The 27,867-nt window shown below is 39.3% G+C and overlaps 1 protein-coding gene across 1 annotated transcript; it reads right to left on the bottom strand.

The window, feature by feature from the left end:
* Positions 1-2,579: 2,579 nt before the first annotated feature.
* On the bottom strand, positions 2,580-27,553 carry LOC134329108 (NACHT, LRR and PYD domains-containing protein 4E-like). Its single transcript, XM_063010354.1, has 10 exons — positions 27,168-27,553; positions 25,266-25,430; positions 24,889-25,005; positions 24,638-24,698; positions 23,978-24,176; positions 20,989-22,771; positions 19,081-19,254; positions 14,737-14,910; positions 14,308-14,484; positions 2,580-3,814 (listed from the first exon to the last, which is right to left on the bottom strand). The coding sequence occupies exons 1-10, from the start codon at positions 27,191-27,193 to the stop codon at positions 3,802-3,804; spliced, it is 2,889 nt and encodes a 962-aa protein (XP_062866424.1). The 5' UTR covers positions 27,194-27,553; the 3' UTR covers positions 2,580-3,801.
* Between the last annotated feature and the right edge of the window lie 314 nt (positions 27,554-27,867).

Here is a 27,867-nt window from a genome sequence, read left to right as displayed (position 1 = left end):
CCACTGTATTTATTGCCATTATTTAATGGTATTTTGTAACTCTGAAGCAATTTCATTATGTCCATGGTGCCATAATCAGGTCTGAAAATCTATCTTGTTTTATTAAAATGAATTCCATTCAATCTGCCACAGCAGCTCCTCTGCAACTTCTACAGATCCACTGTGAGGAGCATCCTGACAAGCTGCATCACAGTCTGGTACGGCAGCACCAATGCTGCTGAACACAAGACCCTTCAGAGAGTGGTGAAAACTGCCCAGCACATCACAGCAACTGCACTCCCAACCATACAGGACATTTACAACAAGAGATGTGTGAGGAAAGCCAGCAGTATTAACTCTGACCCCACACACCCCAGCCACTTCCTGTTTTAGTCACTGCCATCTGGAGAGAGGTACCGTAACATCCGAGCCAGAACCACCAGATTTAAGAACAGTTTTTATCCACGAGCAGTTAAACTGGTCACATCTGCAATACCAACCAGAACATGAACATACACAATACTGACTGTTACAATCCAACCCTGCACCCTAAATGTTACAGTTACTTAACTTCTTCATACACTAAGCTCCACCAGCTCATGGAACTTTATATCTGAGCCATATTTTAACAGAATCAAGTGTATGTCTGTATGTACGAGGCTTCTTCAGAAAGTTTCCCTTTTTTTTTAAACTGTATTTATTAAAAATAAAAAAAAAACAAAGTACATCACTTTCCTATAGTCACCTTCTGATGCATTATTCCCAGCATCGTACCAGCTTTTTTTAATGCCATCAGCAAAAAATGTTTTGGTTCAGTGTGTAGCCACTGATGTACCACTGCTTTCACATCATCACATGAAAATATTCTTCCTCTTAAAGCTTCTTTTAGCATCATAATTAAGTGTAAGAGACTCTCCTGTGGTGTAGTGTGCTGACAATGGGTCTGTTTGACATCAAACTTATAAAATAAGTTATTCAGACACAATACTTAGATTACTTAGACACTACTTAGACAGCCATTATGTCACCACAGCTTTTACTTACTAAGCCAACACAGTTAGCCTCAGGTCATTTACTCCATTTGCAAATAAATTACACTCGTACACCTTTATACAAACGAAAAATCAATAAAAATTTATTTACATTTGAAAAAAACTTGTAAGTTTTTCCGCATTTGTCCGCCATATTTGAAATCTTTGGTGAGAAAAGTTGTGCTGCACAGAATGCTGGGATTGCCTTCACCGCTAACAAAGGAAGGACGCTCTCTCTTTATTCAGTCACTTTAGCACTTTGAATTAACCCCTCTTAGTAGGGAGCATGTTATGGCATCTAATAATTCTGATTCTTGATGTATGTGCTTTCATTTTGTCCCCTTGGGGAGTCCATAGTCAAAGGAAAAGTGTGCTTCACGTGATCATCTCTCTACAGTCTGTGCTCAAATGAAAAAGCCAGTAAAGAATTATGCTCCTGATAATTTGCCTATGAACAGTTTTTTCTTTCTTTATAAAGAAGGGGAGGTTGGGGTGTGGATTTTTATCTTACTATTTTTGCTATTCTTGCTATTAAAATAGGCTGTGCAGTGTACTGTAGCTTCCCTTTATTCTATCATTTAATTTATGAGTGTAATTTTGAAAAACGAGGTCTGTGAAATTTCCCAGTAAATGTAGTAGGGTCCTAGATATACGACACATAAGGTTAAAACTAAGATACAATTCTAGCAATTTAAAAAAATAAGGGAAAAACAACCCATCGTTAATAGCTTTTAACTTATCTAGGTTTCTCATGACTGTGAATCACTTACATCTGCCTTCTGATCAATGATTGTTCGAAGCCTCTCCCTAGTTGTCCTCCTCTCTCTCAGAACAGCGGCATCTGACGTTAGAGTGGTGGTCCAGCTGAGACAGAAGCTTAGACTGAAGTGGGATGGTGGTGATTCTTTTGAATTCTGCATTCATCTGAAAACAGAGATATCAGCCCACTGGGATATTTCTCAGTGTACCTGATGGCCAGTTCATCCCTGTGACTTCACTTCAGAATCCTCAAGTTGTTCTTCTGAAACCAAGCCTTGGTAGACGTTAAGGTATGCCTAGGATCACTGGCCTGTTGAAAGGTCCTATGATGCCCAAGCCTCAGCTTCCTCAGAGAAGGCATAACATTTTCACCTAGAATTTCCTGATGCTTGATTTAATTCATCCCCCCCCCCACACACACACACTGAAGATTTTCAGTGCAAGGAGCAAAGCAGCCCCAGAACATCACAGAGCCACCACCATGCTTCACTGTAAGCAGTCTGCCCTTTTAGCGAATGCTGCATTGTTCCTCCTTCAGACATACTGCTGATCTAAAGGCCCAAAATGTTACAGTTGTGTTTCATCACTCCACAGAACAGTATTTAAAAACTGTGGATTATTTACATGGTTTTTATTATTTCGGCCAACTATTTAGTGTTTTTGGGTCACTAGGTTTAGACATGAAGCGTTTAGTATGAAAATTACACTGCAAACTAAAACCTCAGTACCTGCTGCCATTAAATCTTGCTGCAGGTGGTCAGATATCAAGTGCCAGTTCTAAATTCTAGAGATTGTGCATCATAACTGCCACACATTTCACAGCTTGTTTTAATGCTCTGTGTAACACAGTATAAATGCTATTGAAGTTGGATTTTTACAACAAGTGTCTTCCAGCATCTAACTGTCTTGTTACTGTCACATATTTACAAAGTTCACAAGTATCACAGATAAATATTATTAAATTTTATAAATATACATGTTAAGTAGATGCTGCAATACATGCCAAAACCAAATGCTAAGCATCATTGTTAAAACATAATCACACAATTTACTGTTGGTTGTAACAAAATATGGTTTAAAAGCTGTTGAGATCCCAGATCTCCATAAATAAATGTACATGTTGTATTAATTAATAAAAGCTTGTGTACTGTACTGTAAGTCATTTTAGATAAAAGTATCTGCTAAATACCAAATATATAAATGGAAATAAAAATGATTCATAATTTTATATTATATATTATAGATATATACCATTCCAAAAACCCACTGGTTACTGGTAAAAACATCACAGGATCACAGTGGATTGTGGGTAATATTCTGTACAAAACTGTGGTCTGATTTGGACTTGCAAAAAAGAGAGCATTATGTACCCCTCAACCCAGGACCTCTACTGTTTAATGTCTTTTTAGGTCTGTTCTTACCATTCAACAAGGTCCCTTAGAAAGTTCCAGGATGAGAATCATACAGAAGAGACTTTCTTCAGCCAGTCCTAAATATCTTGTGGTTATGTAGAAATATGTTCTGGCCTCGAGACCTCACTAACATCTGTAATTTCACAGTGAAGATCTTTGGAGATTCTCTGGCCACTCGAGTAATCCTCCTCATGTTCTCCTCCGGGCAGAATCTCAACATCTCCAGTAGCTTTAAACTTCTTTGAACATCTTCATTACAGGCCAGATCGTGAACAGCAGGCTAATGCATCAAGCTAATGCAGGGTTTTCTAAAGCAGTCATCATGGGCCGTTACTCTGTTTTAGAGGTACCAGTAACCTGATGGACTCTCCAATCTATTTACTTTAATAAGCATGTATAGAAGGAGGAGATAAAGGACCATCAGCAGTTCAGAGTTGGTTTGATAGTGTTAATCTTGTACGGGAAGTGATGTCATGCACACAGTTATACAGAAAGCATGTTTACAGATTTGAGCAGTAAGAAGCTGAACAAAGTGTCACCATGTAGAATCCCAGTGTGAAGAGTAGATGATGTTTATCTCAACTGATCTTCATCTTCTTCTTCTCATAATTCAATGTGTATTAGAGCATTAAGCTGTAGAAGAGATCAGACATGATCAGATGTTTCAGTCACCTATCAGACTCAACACAATCAGAACCAGAATAAACACCAACACACACACACACACACACACACCAGCTGGAACAATGTTAGAACATTCTACATGATTCATTGTTCACTGAAGAACCCTGATGACAGACATACCACTGCATGTGTATGTAATGTGTGCATGTGTGTGTAATGTGTGCATGTGTATGTACTGTGTGCATGTGTGTGTAATATGTACATGTGTGTGTGATGTGTGCATGTGTGTGTGATGTGTGCATGTGTGTGTAATGTGTACATGTGTGTGTAAAGTGTGCATGTGTGTGTAATGTGTGCATGTGTGTGTAATGTGTGCATGTGTGTGTAATGTGTGCATGTGTGTGTAATGTGTGCATAAGTGTATAAAGTGTGCATGTGTGTGTAATGTGTGCATATGTGTGTTTTGTGTGTGTAATGTGTTTTGTGTGTGTAATGTGTACATGTGTGTGTAATGTGTGCATGTGTGTAATGTGTGCATGTGTGTGTAATGTGTACATGTGTGTGTAATGTGTGCATGTGTGTGTAATGTGTGCATGTGCGTGTAATGTGTGCATGTGTGTGTTTTGTGTGTGTAATGTGTTTTGTGTGTGTAATGTATGTGTGTGTCATGTGTTTTGTGTGTGTAATGTGTTTTGTGTGAGTAATGTGTACATGTGTGCGTGTGTGTAATGTGTGCATGTGTGTGTAATGTGTACATGTGTGTGTAATGTGTGCATGTGTGTGTAATGTGTGCATGTGTGTGTAATGTGTGCATGTGTGTGTAATGTGTGCATGTGTGTGTAATGTGTGCATGTGTGTGTAGTGTGTGCATGTGTGTGTAATGTGTGCATGTGTGTGTAATGTGTGCATGTGTGTGTAATGTACATGTGTGTGTAATGTGTGCATGTGTGTGTAATGTGTACATGTGTGTGTAATGTGTACATGTGTGTGTAATGTGTGCGTGTGTGTAATGTGTGCATGTGTGTGTAATGTGTACATGTGTATGTAATGTGTGCATGTGTGTGTAATGTGTACATGTGTGTGTAATGTGTACATGTGCGTGTAATGTGTGCATGTGCGTGTAATGTGTGCATGTGTGTGTAATGTGTGCATGTGTATGTAATGTGTGTATGTGTGTGTAATGTGTGCATGTGTGTGTAATGTGTGCATGTGTGTGTAATGTGTGCATGTGTGTGTAATGTGTGCATGTGTGTGTAATGTGTGCATGTGCGTGTACTGTGTGCATGTGTGTGTAATGTGTGCATGTGTATGTAATGTGTGCATGTGTGTGTAGTGTGTGCATGTGTGTGTAATGTGTGCATGTGTGTGTAATGTGTGCATGTGTGTGTAATGTGTGCATGTGTGTGTAATGTGTGCATGTGTGTTTAATGTGTGCATGTGTGTGTAATGTGTGCATATGTGTGTAGTGTGTGCATGTGTGTGTAATGTATGCATGTGTGTGTAATGTGTGCATGTGTGTGTAATGTGTGCATGTGTGTGTAATGTATGCATGTGTGTGTAACGTGTGCATGTGCGTGTACTGTGTGCATGTGTGTGTAATGTGTGCATGTGTGTGTAATGTGTGCATGTGTGTGTAATGTGTGCATGTGTGTGTAGTGTGCATGTGTATGTAATGTGTGCATGTGTGTGTAATGTGTGTATGTGTATGTAATGTGTGCATGTGTGTGTAATGTGTGCATGTGTGTGTAATGTGTGCATGTGTATGTAATGTGTGCATGTGTGCGCATGTGTGTGTAATGTGTACATGTGTGTGTAATGTGTGCATGTGTGTGTAATGTGTGCATATGTGTGTTTTGTGTGTGTAATGTGTTTTGTGTGTGTAATGTGTACATGTGTGTGTAATGTGTGCATGTGTGTAATGTGTGCATGTGTGTGTAATGTGTACATGTGTGTGTAATGTGTGCATGTGTGTGTAATGTGTGCATGTGCGTGTAATGTGTGCATGTGTGTGTTTTGTGTGTGTAATGTGTTTTGTGTGTGTAATGTATGTGTGTGTCATGTGTTTTGTGTGTGTAATGTGTTTTGTGTGAGTAATGTGTACATGTGTGTGTAATGTGTGCGTGTGTGTAATGTGTGCATGTGTGTGTAATGTGTACATGTGTGTATAATGTGTGCATGTGTGTGTAATGTGTGCATGTGTGTGTAATGTGTGCATGTGTGTGTAATGTGTGCATGTGTGTGTAATGTGTGCATGTGTGTGTAGTGTGTGCATGTGTGTGTAATGTGTGCATGTGTGTGTAATGTGTGCATGTGTGTGTAATGTGTACATGTGTGTGTAATGTGTGCATGTGTGTGTAATGTGTACATGTGTGTGTAATGTGTGCGTGTGTGTAATGTGTGCATGTGTGTGTAATGTGTACATGTGTATGTAATGTGTGCATGTGTGTGTAATGTGTACATGTGTGTGTAATGTGTACATGTGCGTGTAATGTGTGCATGTGCGTGTAATGTGTGCATGTGTGTGTAATGTGTGCATGTGTATGTAATGTGTGTATGTGTGTGTAATGTGTGCATGTGTGTGTAATGTGTGCATGTGTGTGTAATGTGTGCATGTGTGTGTAATGTGTGCATGTGTATGTAATGTGTACATGTGTGTGTAATGTGTGCATGTGTATGTAATGTGTGCATGTGTGTGTAATGTGTGCATGTGTGTGTGATGTGTGCATGTGTGTGTAATGTGTACATGTGTGTGTAAAGTGTGCATGTGTGTGTAATGTGTGCATGTGTGTGTAATGTGTGCATGTGTGTGTAATGTGTGCATGTGTGTGTAATGTGTGCATAAGTGTATAAAGTGTGCATGTGTGTGTAATGTGTGCATATGTGTGTTTTGTGTGTGTAATGTGTTTTGTGTGTGTAATGTGTACATGTGTGTGTAATGTGTGCATGTGTGTAATGTGTGCATGTGTGTGTAATGTGTACATGTGTGTGTAATGTGTGCATGTGTGTGTAATGTGTGCATGTGCGTGTAATGTGTGCATGTGTGTGTTTTGTGTGTGTAATGTGTTTTGTGTGTGTAATGTATGTGTGTGTCATGTGTTTTGTGTGTGTAATGTGTTTTGTGTGAGTAATGTGTACATGTGTGTGTAATGTGTGCGTGTGTGTAATGTGTGCATGTGTGTGTAATGTGTACATGTGTGTGTAATGTGTGCATGTGTGTGTAATGTGTGCATGTGTGTGTAATGTGTGCATGTGTGTGTAATGTGTGCATGTGTGTGTAATGTGTGCATGTGTGTGTAGTGTGTGCATGTGTGTGTAATGTGTGCATGTGTGTGTAATGTGTGCATGTGTGTGTAATGTGTACATGTGTGTGTAATGTGTGCATGTGTGTGTAATGTGTACATGTGTGTGTAATGTGTGCGTGTGTGTAATGTGTGCATGTGTGTGTAATGTGTACATGTGTATGTAATGTGTGCATGTGTGTGTAATGTGTACATGTGTGTGTAATGTGTACATGTGCGTGTAATGTGTGCATGTGCGTGTAATGTGTGCATGTGTGTGTAATGTGTGCATGTGTATGTAATGTGTGTATGTGTGTGTAATGTGTGCATGTGTGTGTAATGTGTGCATGTGTGTGTAATGTGTGCATGTGTGTGTAATGTGTGCATGTGTATGTAATGTGTACATGTGTGTGTAATGTGTGCATGTGTATGTAATGTGTGCATGTGTGTGTAATGTGTGCATGTGTGTGTGATGTGTGCATGTGTGTGTAATGTGTACATGTGTGTGTAAAGTGTGCATGTGTGTGTAATGTGTGCATGTGTGTGTAATGTGTGCATGTGTGTGTAATGTGTGCATGTGTGTGTAATGTGTGCATAAGTGTATAAAGTGTGCATGTGTGTGTAATGTGTGCATATGTGTGTTTTGTGTGTGTAATGTGTTTTGTGTGTGTAATGTGTACATGTGTGTGTAATGTGTGCATGTGTGTAATGTGTGCATGTGTGTGTAATGTGTACATGTGTGTGTAATGTGTGCATGTGTGTGTAATGTGTGCATGTGCGTGTAATGTGTGCATGTGTGTGTTTTGTGTGTGTAATGTGTTTTGTGTGTGTAATGTATGTGTGTGTCATGTGTTTTGTGTGTGTAATGTGTTTTGTGTGAGTAATGTGTACATGTGTGCGTGTGTGTAATGTGTGCATGTGTGTGTAATGTGTACATGTGTGTGTAATGTGTGCATGTGTGTGTAATGTGTGCATGTGTGTGTAATGTGTGCATGTGTGTGTAATGTGTGCATGTGTGTGTAATGTGTGCATGTGTGTGTAGTGTGTGCATGTGTGTGTAATGTGTGCATGTGTGTGTAATGTGTGCATGTGTGTGTAATGTACATGTGTGTGTAATGTGTGCATGTGTGTGTAATGTGTACATGTGTGTGTAATGTGTACATGTGTGTGTAATGTGTGCGTGTGTGTAATGTGTGCATGTGTGTGTAATGTGTACATGTGTGTGTAATGTGTGCATGTGTGTGTAATGTGTACATGTGTGTGTAATGTGTACATGTGCGTGTAATGTGTGCATGTGCGTGTAATGTGTGCATGTGTGTGTAATGTGTGCATGTGTATGTAATGTGTGTATGTGTGTGTAATGTGTGCATGTGTGTGTAATGTGTGCATGTGTGTGTAATGTGTGCATGTGTGTGTAATGTGTGCATGTGTGTGTAATGTGTGCATGTGCGTGTAATGTGTGCATGTGTATGTAATGTGTGCATGTGTGTGTAGTGTGTGCATGTGTGTGTAATGTGTGCATGTGTGTGTAATGTGTGCATGTGTGTGTAATGTGTGCATGTGTGTGTAATGTGTGCATGTGTGTGTAATGTGTGCATGTGTGTTTAATGTGTGCATGTGTGTGTAATGTGTGCATATGTGTGTAGTGTGTGCATGTGTGTGTAATGTATGCATGTGTGTGTAATGTGTGCATGTGTGTGTAATGTGTGCATGTGTGTGTAATGTATGCATGTGTGTGTAACGTGTGCATGTGCGTGTACTGTGTGCATGTGTGTGTAATGTGTGCATGTGTGTGTAATGTGTGCATGTGTGTGTAATGTGTGCATGTGTGTGTAGTGTGCATGTGTATGTAATGTGTGCATGTGTGTGTAATGTGTGTATGTGTATGTAATGTGTGCATGTGTGTGTAATGTGTGCATGTGTGTGTAATGTGTGCATGTGTATGTAATGTGTGCATGTGTGCGCATGTGTGTGTAATGTGTACATGTGTGTGTAATGTGTGCATGTGTGTGTAATGTGTGCATATGTGTGTTTTGTGTGTGTAATGTGTTTTGTGTGTGTAATGTGTACATGTGTGTGTAATGTGTGCATGTGTGTAATGTGTGCATGTGTGTGTAATGTGTACATGTGTGTGTAATGTGTGCATGTGTGTGTAATGTGTGCATGTGCGTGTAATGTGTGCATGTGTGTGTTTTGTGTGTGTAATGTGTTTTGTGTGTGTAATGTGTTTTGTGTGAGTAATGTGTACATGTGTGTGTAATGTGTGCATGTGTGTGTAATGTGTGCATGTGCGTGTAATGTGTGCATGTGTGTGTTTTGTGTGTGTCATGTGTTTTGTGTGTGTAATGTGTTTTGTGTGAGTAATGTGTACATGTGTTTGTAATGTGTACATGTGTGTGTAATGTGTGCATGTGTGTGTAATGTGTACATGTGTGTGTAATGTGTGCATGTGTGTGTAATGTGTGCATGTGCGTGTAATGTGTGCATGTGTGTGTTTTGTGTGTGTCATGTGTTTTGTGTGTGTAATGTGTTTTGTGTGAGTAATGTGTACATGTGTGTGTAATGTGTGCGTGTGTGTAATGTGTGCATGTGTGTGTAATGTGTACATGTGTGTGTAATGTGTGCATGTGTGTGTAATGTGTGCATGTGTGTGTAATGTGTGCATGTGTGTGTAATGTGTGCATGTGTGTGTAATGTGTGCATGTGTGTGTAGTGTGTGCATGTGTGTGTAATGTGTGCATGTGTGTGTAATGTGTGCATGTGTGTGTAATGTGTACATGTGTGTGTAATGTGTGCATGTGTGTGTAATGTGTACATGTGTGTGTAATGTGTGCGTGTGTGTAATGTGTGCATGTGTGTGTAATGTGTACATGTGTATGTAATGTGTGCATGTGTGTGTAATGTGTACATGTGTGTGTAATGTGTACATGTGCGTGTAATGTGTGCATGTGCGTGTAATGTGTGCATGTGTGTGTAATGTGTGCATGTGTATGTAATGTGTGTATGTGTGTGTAATGTGTGCATGTGTGTGTAATGTGTGCATGTGTGTGTAATGTGTGCATGTGTGTGTAATGTGTGCATGTGCGTGTACTGTGTGCATGTGTGTGTAATGTGTGCATGTGTATGTAATGTGTGCATGTGTGTGTAGTGTGTGCATGTGTGTGTAATGTGTGCATGTGTGTGTAATGTGTGCATGTGTGTGTAATGTGTGCATGTGTGTGTAATGTGTGCATGTGTGTGTAGTGTGCATGTGTGTTTAATGTGTGCATGTGTGTGTAATGTGTGCATATGTGTGTAGTGTGTGCATGTGTGTGTAATGTATGCATGTGTGTGTAATGTGTGCATGTGTGTGTAATGTGTGCATGTGTGTGTAATGTATGCATGTGCGTGTAACGTGTGCATGTGCGTGTACTGTGTGCATGTGTGTGTAATGTGTGCATGTGTGTGTAATGTGTGCATGTGTGTGTAATGTGTGCATGTGTGTGTAGTGTGCATGTGTATGTAATGTGTGCATGTGTGTGTAATGTGTGTATGTGTATGTAATGTGTGCATGTGTGTGTAATGTGTGCATGTGTGTGTAATGTGTGCATGTGTATGTAATGTGTGCATGTGTGCGCATGTGTGTGTAATGTGTGCATGTGTGTGTAATGTGTGCATGTGTGTGTATGTGTGTGTAAGGTGTGCATGTGTGTGTAATGTGTGCATGTGTGTGTAATGTGTGTGTATGTGTGTGTAAGGTGTGCATGTGTGTGTAATGTGTGCATGTGTGTGTAATGTGTGTATGTGTGTGTAAGGTGTGCATGTGTGTGGAATGTGTGCATGTGTATGTAATGTGTGCATGAGTGTGTAATGTGTGCATGTGTGTGTAGTGTGTGTAATGTGTGTGTATGTGTGTGTAAGGTGTGCATGTGTGTGTAATGTGTGCATGTGTGTGTAATGTGTGTATGTGTGTGTAAGGTGTGCATGTGTGTGGAATGTGTGCATGTGTATGTAATGTGTGCATGAGTGTGTAATGTGTGCATGTGTGCGCATGTGTGTGTAATGTGTGCATGTGTGTGTAATGTGTGTATGTGTGTGTAAGGTGTGCATGTGTGTGTAATGTGTGCATGTGTGTTTAATGTGTGCATGTGTGTGTAATGTGTGCATATGTGTGTAGTGTGTGCATGTGTGTGTAATGTATGCATGTGTGTGTAATGTGTGCATGTGTGTGTAATGTGTGCATGTGTGTGTAATGTATGCATGTGTGTGTAACGTGTGCATGTGCGTGTACTGTGTGCATGTGTGTGTAATGTGTGCATGTGTGTGTAATGTGTGCATGTGTGTGTAATGTGTGCATGTGTGTGTAGTGTGCATGTGTATGTAATGTGTGCATGTGTGTGTAATGTGTGTATGTGTATGTAATGTGTGCATGTGTGTGTAATGTGTGCATGTGTGTGTAATGTGTGCATGTGTATGTAATGTGTGCATGTGTGCGCATGTGTGTGTAATGTGTGCATGTGTGTGTAATGTGTGCATGTGTGTGTATGTGTGTGTAAGGTGTGCATGTGTGTGTAATGTGTGCATGTGTGTGTAATGTGTGTGTATGTGTGTGTAAGGTGTGCATGTGTGTGTAATGTGTGCATGTGTGTGTAATGTGTGTATGTGTGTGTAAGGTGTGCATGTGTGTGGAATGTGTGCATGTGTATGTAATGTGTGCATGAGTGTGTAATGTGTGCATGTGTGTGTAGTGTGTGTAATGTGTGTGTATGTGTGTGTAAGGTGTGCATGTGTGTGTAATGTGTGCATGTGTGTGTAATGTGTGTATGTGTGTGTAAGGTGTGCATGTGTGTGGAATGTGTGCATGTGTATGTAATGTGTGCATGAGTGTGTAATGTGTGCATGTGTGCGCATGTGTGTGTAATGTGTGCATGTGTGTGTAATGTGTGTATGTGTGTGTAAGGTGTGCATGTGTGTGTAATGTGTGCATGTGTGTGTAATGTGTGTATGTGTGTGTAAGGTGTGCATGTGTGTGGAATGTGTACATGTGTGTGTAATGTGTGTATGTGTGTGTAATGTGTGCATGTGTGCGCATGTGTGTGTAATGTGTGCATGTGTGCGCATGTGTGTGTAATGTGTGCATGTGTGTGTAATGTGTGCATGTGTGCGCATGTGTGTGTAATGTGTGCATGTGTGTGTATGTGTGTGTAAGGTGTGCATGTGTGTGTAATGTGTGCATGTGTGTGTAATGTGTGTATGTGTGTGTAAGGTGTGCATGTGTGTGGAATGTGTACATGTGTGTGTAATGTGTGTATGTGTGTGTAAGGTGTGTATGTGTATGTAATGTGTGCATGTGTGCGCATGTGTGTGTAATGTGTGCATGTGTGTGTAATGTGTGTATGTGTGTGTAAGGTGTGCATGTGTGTGTAATGTGTGCAAATGTGTGCATGTGTGTGTAATGTGTACATGTGTGTGTAATGTGTACATGTGTGTGTAATGTGTACATGTGTATGTAATGTGTACATGTGTGTGTAATGTGTGCGTGTGTGTGTAATGTGTACATGTGTGTGTAATGTGTGCGTGTGTGTAATGTGTGCATGTGTGTGTAATGTGTACATGTGTGTGTAATGTGTACATGTGTATGTAATGTGTGCATGTGTATGTAATGTGTACATGTGTATGTAATGTGTACATGTGTGTGTAATGTGTGCATGTGTATGTAATGTGTACATGTGTGTGTAATGTGTACATGTGTATGTAATGTGTACATGTGTATGTAATGTGTACATGTGTGTGTAATGTGTACATGTGTATGTAATGTGTACATGTGTGTGTAATGTGTACATGTGTATGTAATGTGTACATGTGTATGTAATGTGTACATGTGTGTGTAATGTGTACATGTGTATGTAATGTGTACATGTGTGTGTAATGTGTGCATGTGTATGTAATGTGTACATGTGTGTGTAATGTGTGCATGTGTGTGTAATGTGTGCATGTGTGTGTAATGTGTGCATGTGTGTGTAATGTGTGCATGTGTGTGTAATGTGTACATGTGTATGTAATGTGTACATGTGTGTGTAATCTGTACATGTGTATGTAATGTGTGCATGTGTATGTAATGTGTACATGTGTATGTAATGTGTGCATGTGTATGTAATGTGTACATGTGTGTGTAATCTGTACATGTGTATGTAATGTGTGCATGTGTGTGTAATGTGTACATGTGTATGTAATGTGTGCATGTGTGTGTAATGTGTACATGTGTGTATAATGTGTGCATGTGTGTGTAATGTGTACATGTGTGTGTAATGTGTACATGTGTATGTAATGTGTGCATGTGTATGTAATGTGTACATGTGTATGTAATGTGTACATGTGTGTGTGTAATGTGTACATGTGTGTGTAATGTGTACATGTGTATGTAATGTGTGCATGTGTATGTAATGTGAGCATGTGTGTGTAATGTGTGCATGTGTGTGTAATGTGTGCATGTGTATGTAATGTGTACATGTGTATGTAATGTGTACATGTGTATGTAATGTGTACATGTGTGTGTAATGTGTGTGTAATGTGTGCATGTGTGTGTAATGTGTACATGTGTATGTAATGTGTACATGTGTGTGTAATGTGTACGTGTGTGTAATGTGTGCATGTGTATGTAATGTGTGCATGTGTATGTAATGTGTACATGTGTGTGTAATGTGTACATGTGTGTGTAATGTGTGCATGTGTATGTAATGTGTACATGTGTATGTAATGTGTACATGTGTGTGTAATGTGTGTGTAATGTGTGCATGTGTGTGTAATGTGTGCATGTGTATGTAATGTGTGCATGTGTATGTAATGTGTACATGTGTGTGTAATGTGTACGTGTGTGTAATGTGTACATGTGTATGTAATGTGTACATGTGTGTGTAATGTGTACATGTGTATGTAATGTGTGCATGTGTGTAATGTGTGCATGTGTGTGTAATGTGTACATGTGTATGTAATGTGTACATGTGTATGTAATGTGTGCATGTGTGTGTAGTGTGCATGTGTGTGTAATGTGTACATGTGTGTGTAATGTGTACATGTGTATGTAATGTGTGCATGTGTATGTAATGTGTGCATGTGTATGTAATGTGTGCATGTGTGTGTAATGTGTGCATGTGTGTGTAATGTGTGCGTGTGTGTGTGTCTGTGTGTAATGTGTGCATGTGTGTGTAATTAGGCGTGTCTGTGTATAAAGCAACAGTAACTCACTGTACTTCCTCCAAGTTACATTGTGGATCCAGCTGTAGATTCATGAGCAGTTTTAATCCTGATACTCCTGGATGATTGTGGATCAGTTGCAGTTCTCTCAGACGTGATGATGGATTTGATTTCAGAGCTGAAGCCAGAGCAGTAAAACCTTCATCTGTAATTCTGCAGCCCCTTAACCTGCAGAAGAAAATCATTTAATACAAATCATACATCATCTTCTCCCACCTCCTCCTCCATCTCCATTCAGATCCACAATCAGACAACATCACTGAGAAATCTTCAACATGTAAAACTATTATATTATATTAATGATAAAGTGTTTTATCTTGTGTGGGGAAAATGAATAAAATATCAAACTCCTACACACATCAATAACAGTTTATGTATGAATGATCTTCTGTATCTACAGTGTGAAAGTGAAGATCTTACTCCAGTATCTCCAGTTTACAGTGTGGATTCTCCAGTCCAGCAGAGAGAAGCTTCACTCCTAAATCTTTCAGGTTATTGTAACTCAGGTTCAGATGTTTCAGACTGGAGGAGTTTAAACTGAGAACTGAGGACAGAACTTCATAACTTTTCTCTGTTAGATTACAACCATCTAACCTGGAGAGAAATAATCAGATCAATCAGAGAAATGAAAGACGTCACCCTGCAGCAGTAAGTGGAATCCAAGTAGCAGATCTTATAATATTACCCAGAATGCATTACAGTTGAATTGCAGTTGAATTGATGATGCTGAATCGGTAATCATTCTAACATAAGTGTAAAATGTGATTTCAGATATACAGTGGGGTCAAAAAGTATTTAGTCAGCCACTGATTGTGCAAGTTCTCCTACTTAGAAAAATGAGAGAGGTCTGTAATGTTCATCATATGTACACTTCAACTATGAGACAAAATGAGAAAAAAAAATCCAAGAAATCACATTGAAGGATTTTTTAAAGAATTTATTTATGTAAATTATGGTGGAAAATAAGTATTTGGTCAATAACAAAAGTTCAACTCAATACTTTGTAAAATAACCTTTGTTGGCAATGACAGAGGTCAAACGTTTCCTGTAAGTCTTCACCAGGTTTGCACACACTGTAGCTGGTATTTTGGCCCATTCCTCCATGCAGATCTCCTCTAGAGCAGTGATGTTTTGGGGCTGTCGCTGGGCAACACAGACTCCACAAATTTTTTATGGCGTTGAGGTCTGAAGACTGGCTAGGCCACTCCAGGACCTTGAAATGCTTTTTACGGAGCCACTCCTTTGTTGCCCGAGCGGTGTGTTTGGGATCATTGTCATGCTGGAAGACCCAGCCACGTTCCATCTTCAATGCTCTCACTGATGGAAGGAGGTTTTGGCTTAAAATCTCACGATGCATGGCCCTGTTCATTCCTCCCTTAACACAGATCAGTCGTCCTCCAAACATGACGAGGTGAGTTTTTACCAAAAAATTCCATTTTGGTTTTATTTGACCACATGATATTTTCTCAAATCCTCTTCTGGATCATCCATATGCTCCCTGGCAAACTTCAGACGGGCCTGGACATGTACTGGCTTAAGCAGGGGGACGCAGGGGGACACGCCTGGCACTGCAGGATTTGAGTCCCTCTCGGCGTAGTGTGTTACTGATGGTAGCCTTTGTTACTTTGGTCCCAGCTCTCTGCAGGTCATTCATCAGGTCCCTCCGTGAAGTAATGGGATTTTTGCTCACCGTTCTGATGATCATTTTGACCCCACGGGATGAGATCTTGACCCCAAGGGAGATTATCAATGGTCTTGTATGTCTTCCATTTTCTTACAATTGCTCCCACAGTTGATTTATTCACACCAACCTGCTTGCCTATAGTAGATTCACTCTTCCCAGCCTGGTGCAGGTCTACAATTTTCTTCCTGGTGTCCTTCGACGGCTCTTTGGTCTTGGCCATGGTTGAGTTTGGAGTCTGACTGTTTGAGGCTGTGGGCAGGTGTCTTTTATACAGATAACGAGGTCAAACAGGTGCCATTAATACAGGTAACGAATGGAGGACAAAAGAGGTTTTTAAAGAAGTTACAGGTCTGTGTGAGCCAGAAATCTTGTTTGTTTGTTATTGACCAAATACTTATTTTCCACCATAATTTACAAATAAATTCTTTAAAAATCCTACAATGTGATTTCCTGGATTTTTTTTCTCATTTTGTCTCTCATAGTTGAAGTGTACCTATGATGAAAATTACAGACCTCTCTCATCTTTCTAAGTAGGAGAACCTGCACAATCAGTGGCTGACTAAATACTTTTTGACCCCACTGTAAAGTGGATTCCACATTTTAAAGATTTTTTAAGAGATCAAATGAGGAGTATTTAGTAGATTGTTGTTAGCTAGTAGATCATTTAGCATCAATCACACTATGACATCTACACATTCAAAACCAAAAACCCTCCCAAACACCAACCAATGGAACCTGGGACTTTAGTTCTATTTTAATTAATGGTGCTTAACTAATTGATCATGAGAGAAGAAAGAAGGACTTAGATTATCTGCTGTTTTTGTAGTGTTTTTTTTGTTTGTTTGTTTACAGTCTTAGCTTAGCTTGTTAACAGAGAACAGAACAGGTTAATTACCACCACACTCCTAATTAGGGTGGCCAGTTTTAGGCCGGACAGTCCGGCTTTTCAGCTGCCTTCCATTCACTTAAAAATCCTCCTTTTGCAGTGAACTGGTTTCATTTTTAATCAATAATATCTGTCATTGGCTCAGGTACATGTCAAAACAAATGCTTTGTATTTCATTGGTTAAACAGCCTCATTTGACTGTTTTTAGTGCTACTACTGGCCAATCGCAGAAGGTCTGCCCTTTAAATGATAGTCTGTGTTTGGGTGGTTGAATTTCCCCTGCCCGCTCTGTTCTGTGAACACCTCTACCTGAGTCAATAGTCAGTTCTCATGCTCAGGAACGCTGTAAAAATGCCAAAAAGTAAACTTTTGGAGGCAGTGAGGAACGGACTTAAATATTAAAAGTAGACACAACATTAAGTGAGTAAAACAGTCATTTGTTATAGAATTCTTGCTTAAATTGGTCAAAAACTTATATGGGTTCTGGATTCATTCTGTGTGTTGCAGTATCATGTCCCTCTGTTCCTAATATGACGTCTTCTTTTTAGGTGTAATGTCCGCCTTTTTGGGGTGTAATGTCCTCCTTTTTCTGACTATGAATGTGGCCACCCTACTCCTAATGTATGGTACAGTAGTGCAGCTATTACTGCATCATTTGTAGTTATTGTGATGTGAACACTGAGTTTTGCTGTAAACGCGTTTTCCATTATGGCTGAACGATTAATTAAGGGTGGATATCAAATTATAATTGTTCATTTGTTTGTTAATTTTAACTGTAACACTTTTAAACATCTACAATTAACACAAATAATAAAATAAATATAGAAGCTTGACAGCCTCCATATTTTTTATCTTCCCACACAAACTACATGAACACGATCAATTCAGGTAAACGAGTTTGATCAAAGTGAAACCTTCTGCCTGATGTGCATTTAAAAGCAGCATCTGTGCCACTCAGGTGGCGCTGCGGTAAAAAGTCACGCTGCAACCAGAGCTGGATTCTGAGTACCTCATATCGAATCCAGCTCTGCCTTACCAGTTTGAGGCTGAGTGACTGTATGAGCAACGATTGGCCGGTTGCTCAGTTGGGGGGCGGGACAAAGAACCAGATGTGGGTCTCTCTCTGTCAGAATGCGATTATGACCTGATGATTAGAGGTGCCTGCACAGAGATGAGGAAAGAGTGCCCTTAGGGTGTGTCTCTGCATGCAACACTAGGTGGCGCCACGATGCAAATTAAACAGTTGGATGCGCTAAAGGAGAAGGAAAGGGGGGGGTACATTCATGACAGAAATGGTAGTTCTGGTGAATGTATGAATACACTGATGAAGATAAACTGGTTACACAAGATTCATCAGTTCACAAGTTCAATGTCAAACACAGTTATGGACAATTTAGTGTCTACACTTTACCTCCTTTCCATGTTTTTGGTCTGTGGGAGGAAACCGGAGCCCCAGTAGGAAACCCACGCAGACACAGGGAGAACATGCAAACTCCACACAGAAAGGACCCGGACCGCCCGACAAGGAGATCGAACCGTGGACCTTCTTTCTGTGACTTGACAGTGCTACCCACCCAACTGGTTATTGTAACTGAGTCAATGAGTCACGATGTATAAAACGTTGTGTTCATAAAGAAAGTTAGAGCTAAAATGCTAAGTCAGAGCTAAGTTGCTAAATGAACCACAAGAAGTGATGATTTCTGGTTAAAATTCTACAGTCTTAGGATCCTGAACCAGCAGTAGATGTTTTCTGGTGCTCACGCTGCTGTGGAATTGATCACAGATGAATATAAACTGGTTACTAGCTTGTAGCTAAAGAACGTTGCTGTTGCATCTGTAAATGTCTATAAAGAGCTCATCCACAAAAATCACTTTATTCCTGTATAGAGGAACACAGAGAAAATAAAAAATAGCAGTTATGACTTTTTTAAAAGCTGAATCACATTTTACTTCATCCATGATAAAGTCCTACAGCAGGTTCAGCACCAGAAACTCAGGTGCTGCTAGTTTAGGATCTAATCTCAGGTAAGCTAGTGAGCTACAGTAAAGAAACAATCATGATAGGATGTGATTATGTATGAAGACTCCAAAGAGTCCCAAACAAACCATTCACCAAGGTTCAGCTTTTAATAAAATTATGCTTTTAAAGTAAAACAGATCTTCTGTATCTACAGTGTGAAAGTGAAGATTTTACCCCAGGAGCCCCAGTTTACAGTGTGGATTTTCCAGTGCAACAGAGAGCAGCTTCACTCCTGAATCCTGCAGTTTATTGTTACTCAGGATCAGCTGTTTCAGACTGGAGGAGTTTAAACTGAGAACTGAGGACAGAACTTCACAACTTTCCTCTGTTAGATTACACTTCCACAACCTGGAGAGAAATAATCAGATCAGACTACATTGCACATAAAAGTAAAAGCAGTTGAACTAGTGAATCAACCAATAGCAGGACTGCTCTACTGTACTGATTTACTAAGGGGTGGAGCTTTACATTTCTACACAGTCCAAAAAAGTGGAAGCACTAACTATAGCCATGTAGTGTGAGATTATTAATCATATAAATGAAATTATTACTTGTATAATGTGTATGAATGAGAGCCTGAGCTCTGAAGGTTCTGTACAAGAGATATGTGCGGTCATTGTGAACAGAATAGAGCAGATAGCTAGCAGGCAAAACAGGAGACAGTCACTAGAGTATACGCTGATGAACGTGTTTTCGGACCGAAAAACATGTGTTTTCAGACAGTAAAGTGGACCAGATGGAACCGGCTTGAGAACAGAGGCATGATGTGTATCATAATGTAACCAAGGGACATATAAGAGATGTGTGAGCTTTGTATCGGGGCTCACCTTCCGTTTTGCATGCATGTGAAGTTGGTTATCTTACGAGCCCTCGGCCTAGTGACTGTACTGTCGACTTTTACACATCTTGTAATAAATAATTTTTGTTGATTCATAACTGAGCAGAGTGATCTTTCCAATTAACGAACACAACAAATCTTGTTATCCCCCTTTTACATCATTAATGGTGTGAAAGCAGCAACTGAGAATTAATACAATGTTACACACTAAATATATAAATGACAGCTTGATTTTTGTCTCCATCCTAAAACATAGATGAGAGTGTGTGTCCCCAGTGTGTGTTCCTACTTCCTTGAAAGTCTTTTTAAATAGCAGTGGATTCACCATAGTCCTGACCACTGTGGTTTAATCATTTTATCTAAATTAAATTTACAATCTATAATAACTTACTATTTTACTCTGTAAATGTTTTACTCTCACTGCTGTATTTCTGCTGCACCACCTGAGCGACCCTTCAAGCTAACATGAGTGTCTTTATTATTAATGCATCTCTCTGATTATTACTGAACTTCACCATTTAGTCCTGATATTTTTGGAGCTCTGTGGTTGATAATTTTCACTATTTCACAGCAGATATTATACTCAGTATAATTAGCAGAGTGCAAGTTAGTAGGTGGTGCAGAAACAGTTAACATTATTTTTTAAGTTATTAGGGATGTAACGATGCACCACAAGACAGTTAAAAATTAATTCACATGTGTAACGATTTAAATCAGTTTACATGTAAAATGAATCGATATTCACTTTAAACAGCAGAGGGCGCTGGCATTATTTACCTCGCCTGGTTGACGTCACTACAGGGTTGCCAGGTTTGGAATTTTACAGCTAAATTCAAGTATGTGAGGATACTTTGTTTATTTGTATTATTCATTTATTTATTTAATGTTGGATTTATTTCATTTCATTTTTTTTACACAAAAAGGAAAGTGTGCAGCATTGTTTTGCATAGTTTGTACCTAACTCTAAAATAAAAAGACATTTATTATTGAGATGAATAAAAGATAAGCAGAAATACAGTATTTTATTTTTTTTTTTTAAATAATAAAACGAAACTTTGTCATAATTTGTCTTATGAATTGTGAATCACATCACATTGTGCGTAGAGTGTATCGTTACATCCCTACTTAGTATAATTAGCAGAGTGCGAGATCAGACTGCAACACTGTAGTTTTGCACCGTCTTAGTTTTATACATGTTTGTGTGATAAACTTATGAATCAAATGTTTATCAATAAATGACTCACTTAGCTCTTTTTGATTCTTTCACCACAGGCAGCATCTTCAAAAGACCTTCATGTGATGGATAATATTTACTCAGATCAAACTCATCCAGCTCCTGACCTGAGTTCAGCAACACAAACACCAGAGCCGACCACTGAGCAGGAGAGAGACGGAGTCCATCGTGATGAACATAACCTTCTCTGTTCAGGTATTGTTGGACTTCCTGCACTAGAGAATCATCATTCAGTTCATTCAGACAGTGGAACAGATTGATGGATTTCTCTGGAGAGAGATTCTCACTGATTTTCTCCTTGATGTACCTGACTGTTTCCTCTTTGTTGTAAGAGCTACTTCCTGTTTGTGGCAGTAGGCCTTGTAAGAGAGTCTGATTGGACTCCAGTGAGAGACCCAGGAGGAAGCGGAGGAAAAGATCCAGGTGTCCATTCTCACTCTGTAAGGCCTTGTCCACTGCACTCTTCAGAAAGTCAGACATGTTTGTATGGTTTCTAAAGATGTTAAAGAATTCAGTGTTTTGCTTCACCAGCACATTTCTGTTTTTGTTAATAAAGGTGAGAAATGCATATAAAGCAGCCAGAAACTCCTGAACACTCAGGTGCACAAAGCTGAAGACCTGACCCGGGTGCAGTCCAGCCTCTTTTTTGAAGATTTGGGTGCAGACTCCTGAGTACACTAATGTGTTTTTGACATCAATGCCACACTCTGTCAGGTCTTCTTTATAGAAGATCAGGTTTCCTTTCTCCAGCTGTTGGAAGGCCAGTTTCCCCAGTGCCAGTATCATCTCACTGGTCTGGTGTGGATCAAGGTCAGGTTTACCATGGTACTTTTGTTCCTTGTGTTTTATCTGAAAGATCAGAAAGTAAGTGAACATCTGAGTCAGAGTTTTGGGGATTTCTTTCCCCTCAACTTCATCCAGAATTCTCTCTAGAACAGAGGCTGAGATCCAGCAGAACACTGGAATGTGACACATGATGTAGAGGCTTCTTAATGACTTCATGTGTTTGATGATTTTACTAGCCAGGTTCTCATCACTGATCCTCTTCCTGAAGTACTCCTCTTTCTGAGGGTCACTAAACCCTCGTACCTCTGTTACCTGGTCTACACACTCAGGAGGGATCTGACTGGCTGCTCCTGGTCGAGTGGTGATCCAGAGGTGAGCAGAGGGAAGCAGGTTCCCCTTGATGAGGTTTGTCAGCAGCACATCCATTTTTACTGACTTTGTTATGTTACACAATCGCTCATTATTTTGAAAATCTAGAGGAAGTCGACACTCATCCAGACCATCAAAGATGAACACAACTTTATAAACATCACAGTCTAATGATGGCAGAACTTTTACTTCTGGGAAAAACTGATGAATAAGTTCCATCAGACTGAGATTTTCCTGCTTCATCAAGTTCAGCTCTCTAAAAGGAAGTGGAAATATGAAGATGACATCCTGATTTGCTTTTCCTTCAGCCCAGTCCAGAATGAACTTCTGAACTGAGACTGTTTTCCCAATTCCAGCGATTCCTTTAGTCAGCACAGTTCTGATGGACGTGTCTTTAAAGAGGTCGTTGCATTTGATGGGAATCTCCTGTGCTGCTGGTCTCCTGGATGTTGCTTCAATCTGTCTGACCTCATGTTCATTATTGACGTCTACACTCCAACCCTCTGTGATGTAGAGCTCTGTGAAGATCTCATTCAGAAGTGCTGAGCTTCCATGCTGGGAGATTCCTTCATTAACCTTTTTAAATTTCCCTGTAAGGTTAGATTTGAGTTTTTCTTGAAGCGCAGAGGCAATCAGCTCTAATAAACAAAAGAAATGATATTTTAGAACTGAATGACCACTTCATGAAAATTCACTACACTTTTGTTGAACATCCACATTAAATTCCTTAATATTTTAAATACATTAGGGCTTTTATAGCTAATTTCATCATTAGTTGAGGTCAATGACAGCAATATGAATGAATAAATTATATATTAATAAATGTATTGATAATGTTGTTTTTTATTATCTTCAAAATTGAGCTAATCAGTTTTTATATCCTGTCACTTTTATTGAGTTTAAGTTGTGTTCTGCACTGTTCTGAACAAATGAATTAAAACATTTAACTGCTAATGGTGGTGTGATTTTATGTGTATAATATTTGTATGTATACACAATGCTTCATATCTTTCATTTCAAGTTTAGGTTTTAACTCATGTTATTTTTCATGAGCTTTTATTTTTGTATTTGGTGATGTGTATGGATGCGGGCATATTCCAAGTGTCAGTTTAAAAATATGTATTTTGGAAAGCTTGTTACATGTCAGTTAGCTAGAAAAATCACTGTAATAATAAGTTACATATAAAAATTAATCTGAAACATTACAGTGATCTGAACAGAGCCCGGTCACCTTTGGTAAAAATTGAAATGTGAATATAAACCAGGCTTCTCCTCCAACATCTGACCTCTAAACTAATCTTTTGATTAAGTTTGTTCCAATTTCAACACACACACACACACACACACACACACACACACACACTGTTAATAATAGGCTGTTACATCCACACCGGAGGTGGGGGACAACTCCATATTAATGTCCATCATATTTAAATGGCATGTCCTGGTCATGGTGTCTATATTGCAAAAAGTATTCGCTCGTCTGCCTTCACATGCATATGAACTTGAGTGACTCTCATTCTTAATCCATAGGGTTTAATATGATGTGCAGCTATAACAGCTTTTACGACTGGACTTGTGGTACCACGCTGGAATTCACTGAGCTCCTGAGAGCGACCCATTCTTTTACTAATGCTTGTAGAAGCAGTCTGCATGCCTAGGTGTTTGGTTTTATACACCTGTGGCCATGGAAATGATTGGAATATCTGGATTCAATTATTCTGATGGGTGAGTGAATACTTTTGGCAATATAGTGTAGCTTTGCCCATTAAGTGTAATAATTACAATGGAACAGTGTCCTGTCTGTAGTGTTATGAGTAAATTTTAAGACTTAGAGCTCTTACTCTTCTGTAGTGTGTACGTAAGATCTGTCTGGTTCATGTTCTTCAGGACGTGCAGTGTGATCTTCACTGCTGAATCTCTGATACTTAGATGATCTCCACTCTCCAGCTCCTTTTCAGAGTGTGCTGGGTAATCTGAACTTAGGAGCTTTTTAAACCTGTTCAGCTCATTCTTCAACAGAGTGAAGATTTTGTGTTCCAGCTCCTGGTTATGAACACACAGTAACAGAATTATAAAAACACCAAGATATTCAGAGACAAATCTATGTGTTATGGTCACATATGATACTATTAACTGACAACAAAAGGACAACAAAACTTGAAGACACTAACAAGTCAATCTGCGCTTCCGTGCCCCCTCTGCCAGCTATAAATGGCAAGGCAGAAAGGCATGTTTCTGTAATTATGCCCACCTCACGAACTCTATGGCAGTTACAGCACATTTATGTATTACTTCTAATTTGTTATTTTAACATTTACTGCAGAATTATAAATAACAAAGTACTGTACATCTCAGCTGGTGAACTTCTATTCATGGTTTAATTGGAGAGTCAAAGTAGTTTGCTTACTGAAGTCCAATGATCAACAGCTCTGTCCAACTGTCAAAAATGCTAATAAAAATCAACTGCAAACATTTAAACTTAAATAAATCACTAAATATACACCTTGATACATGGACTCCAGTTTATCTCTGCTTGTGATTTTTAATTTCTCCTTTTGGTTTCTGTAAATGAGAAACATTACACATGCACAACACACACACACACCAACAAATACAGAGAAATGTATTTACATTACCACATGCTGTAATACAATTCATAACTGATCATTTTATAATAATAAATTAACATTAGCTAGATAGAATAAACTTAGTTAATTAGTTTGATCAGGTAAAAGTGAGAAAATCGTCAGACCTCAGCTTAGTAGAACAGTCCTCATTTCTAAAGTTTTTTGGTTCTTCCTTAGACTGATCACTCTTCAGAGAAATACAGCTGGGTTCAGGCGAGTCTGATCTCTTACCCTCCATCAGACTGAGGCAAATAAATGAATAAAGTCAAAACAAAAAGAAACAGTCAGTGAACCTCAAAGTGTGAAATTTAATACTTGCATCCTAAAATACAAAGATCTTATATGTAAAACAACAAATTATATAAAAATATTTTCATTTAAAATGAGACTGGATGAAGTAAGAAATACCTTAAATTTGCCCTGCAACGTTATGTCATATTAAGAATGAATAAATATTCTCTGTCCTTAACACCTCAGAGTAACAATAATAAGTCGCCTTTACCTCAGATCAGTAGAACAGTCCTCATCTCCGAAGTTTTTTGGTTCTTCCTTAGACCGATCAGTCTTCACAGAAATACAGCTGGGTTCAGGTGAGTCTGATCTCTTACCCTCCACCAGACTGAGATACATACAGTGTATCACAAAAGTGAGTACACCCCTCACATTTCTGCAGATATTTAAGTATATCTTTTCATGGGACAACACTGACAAAATGACACTTTGACACAATGAAAAGTAGTCTGTGTGCAGCTTATATAACAGCTTAAATTTATTCTTCCCTCAAAATAACTCAATATACAGCCATTAATGTTCAAACCACCGGCAACAAAAGTGAGTACACCCCTTAGTGAAAGTTCCTGAAGTGTCAATATTTTGTGTGGCCACCATTATTTCCCAGAACTGCCTTAACTCTCCTGGGCATGGAGTTTACCAGAGCTTCACAGGTTGCCACTGGAATGCTTTTCCACTCCTCCATGACGACGTCACGGAGCTGGCGGATATTCGAGACTTTGCGCTCCTCCACCTTCCGCTTGAGGATGCCCCAAAGATGTTCTATTGGGTTTAGGTCTGGAGACATGCTTGGCCAGTCCATCACCTTTACCCTCAGCCTCTTCAATAAAGCAGTGGTCGTCTTAGAGGTGTGTTTGGGGTCATTATCATGCTGGAACACTGCCCTGCGACCCAGTTTCCGGAGGAAGGGGATCATGCTCTGCTTCAGTATTTTACAGTACATATTGGAGTTAATGTGTCCCTCAATGAAATGTAACTCCCCAACACCTGCTGCACTCATGCAGCCCCAGACCATGGCATTCCCACCACCATGCTTGACTGTAGGCATGACACACTTATCTTTGTACTCCTCACCTGATTGCCGCCACACATGCTTGAGACTATCTGAACCAAACAAATTAATCTTGGTCTCATCAGACCATAGGACATGGTTCCAGTAATCCATGTCCTTTGTTGACATGTCTTCAGCAAACTGTTTGTGGTCTTTCTTGTGTAGAGACTTCAGAAGAGGCTTCCTTCTGGGGTGACAGCCATGCAGACCAATTTGATGTAGTGTGCGGCGTATGGTCTGAGCACTGACAGGCTGACCCCCCACCTTTTCAATCTCTGCAGCAATGCTGACAGCACTCCTGCGCCTATCTTTCAAAGACAGAAGTTGGATGTGACGCTGAGCACGTGCACTCAGCTTCTTTGGACGACCAACGCGAGGTCTGTTCTGAGTGGACCCTGCTCTTTTAAAACGCTTGATGATTATGGCCACTGTGCTGCAGCTCAGTTTCAGGGTGTTGGCAATCTTCTTGTAGCCTTGGCCATCTTCATGTAGCGCAACAATTCGTCTTTTAAGATCCTCAGAGAGTTCTTTGCCATGAGGTGCCATGTTGGAACTTTCAGTGACCAGTATGAGAGAGTGTGAGAGCTATACTACTAAATTGAACACACCTGCTCCCTATGCACACCTGAGACCTAGTAACACTAACGAGTCACATGACATTTTGGAGGGAAAATGACAAGCAGTGCTCAATTTGGACATTTAGGGGTGTAGTCTCTTAGGGGTGTACTCACTTTTGTTGCCGGTGGTTTAGACATTAATGGCTGTATATTGAGTTATTTTGAGGGAAGAATAAATTTAAGCTGTTATATAAGCTGCACACAGACTACTTTTCATTGTGTCAAAGTGTCATTTTGTCAAGTCTTATACTAGTTTAGACCGTCTAGATTAGGAATTGTATATGTAAGTTTATACATTATTTGGAAATATGTTTATTATAAAGGAGAATTTGATGGACTATGACATGCTTTTAACTGATTTGTAATATTGTATCACATTTGGAATTATTAAGCATGTTTTGTGTTTTTCATTTCTCATAAGAACAAAAACAAAGTTGTTCTTTACCTCAGCTCAGTTGTACAGTCTTCCATGTTGATATTTCACAGACTAATCATTCTTCATGAAGACACAGCTGGGTTCCTGCCCAGCAGACTAAAACACACCAACATATTAATTCATTAGTATTACTACTGTTCATCTTTACACGAGTCATTCTGTTAAAATTAGCTTAATAGGTTTGACACAATATATGGTAACATGATTTAAACATTAATAATGCTATTACCACAGTGATAGCTCAGTGGTTAAGGTACTGGACTAGTAATCAGAAGGTTGCCGGTTCAAGCCCCACCACTGACAAGTTGCAGCTGTTGGGCCCCTGAGCAAGACCCTTAACCCTCAACTGCTCAAAATTGTGTTCAGTCATAACTATAAGTCGCTTTGGATAAAAGCGTCTGCTAAATGCCGAAGATGTAAATGCATTTCCTAAAAGTTAAGAAATGTATAAAGCATTTTTGGCTTAGTCTGCTAAAGCTTGTGATAAGTAAGTAAGCTAAATGCTAAATCTGCTGTAGCGCTATAATATTCAGAACTGGATAATAACATGCTGTATTTACTTTAAAATGACAGCTATATGAATACTATACATAGAAAATAACATATAATTGCATATAAGAATAATAATTATAAAAGTAAACTATATATATATATATATATATATATATATATATATACACAATATAAAGAAGTACTGTTTGTTTATTAG

The sequence above is a fragment of the Trichomycterus rosablanca genome, chromosome 15 (assembly GCF_030014385.1).
Source record: "Trichomycterus rosablanca isolate fTriRos1 chromosome 15, fTriRos1.hap1, whole genome shotgun sequence".
Lineage (NCBI taxonomy): Eukaryota > Metazoa > Chordata > Actinopteri > Siluriformes > Trichomycteridae > Trichomycterus > Trichomycterus rosablanca.
Note: the sequence above shows the minus strand (reverse complement) of the source record. Positions and strands in the feature narration are given on the sequence as shown.

Excerpts from the sequence above, each read along its gene's own strand:
- LOC134329108 (XM_063010354.1), bottom strand. The coding sequence starts at position 27,193 with ATGGAAGACTGTACAACTGAGCTGAG. Across the intron at positions 25,006-25,265 it reads GACTGTTCTACTGATCTGAG|TCTGATGGAGGGTAAGAGAT; the intron begins GTAAAGGCGACT and ends TATTTGCCTCAG. Across the intron at positions 24,699-24,888 it reads GACTGTTCTACTAAGCTGAG|AAACCAAAAGGAGAAATTAA; the intron begins GTCTGACGATTT and ends TCTCATTTACAG.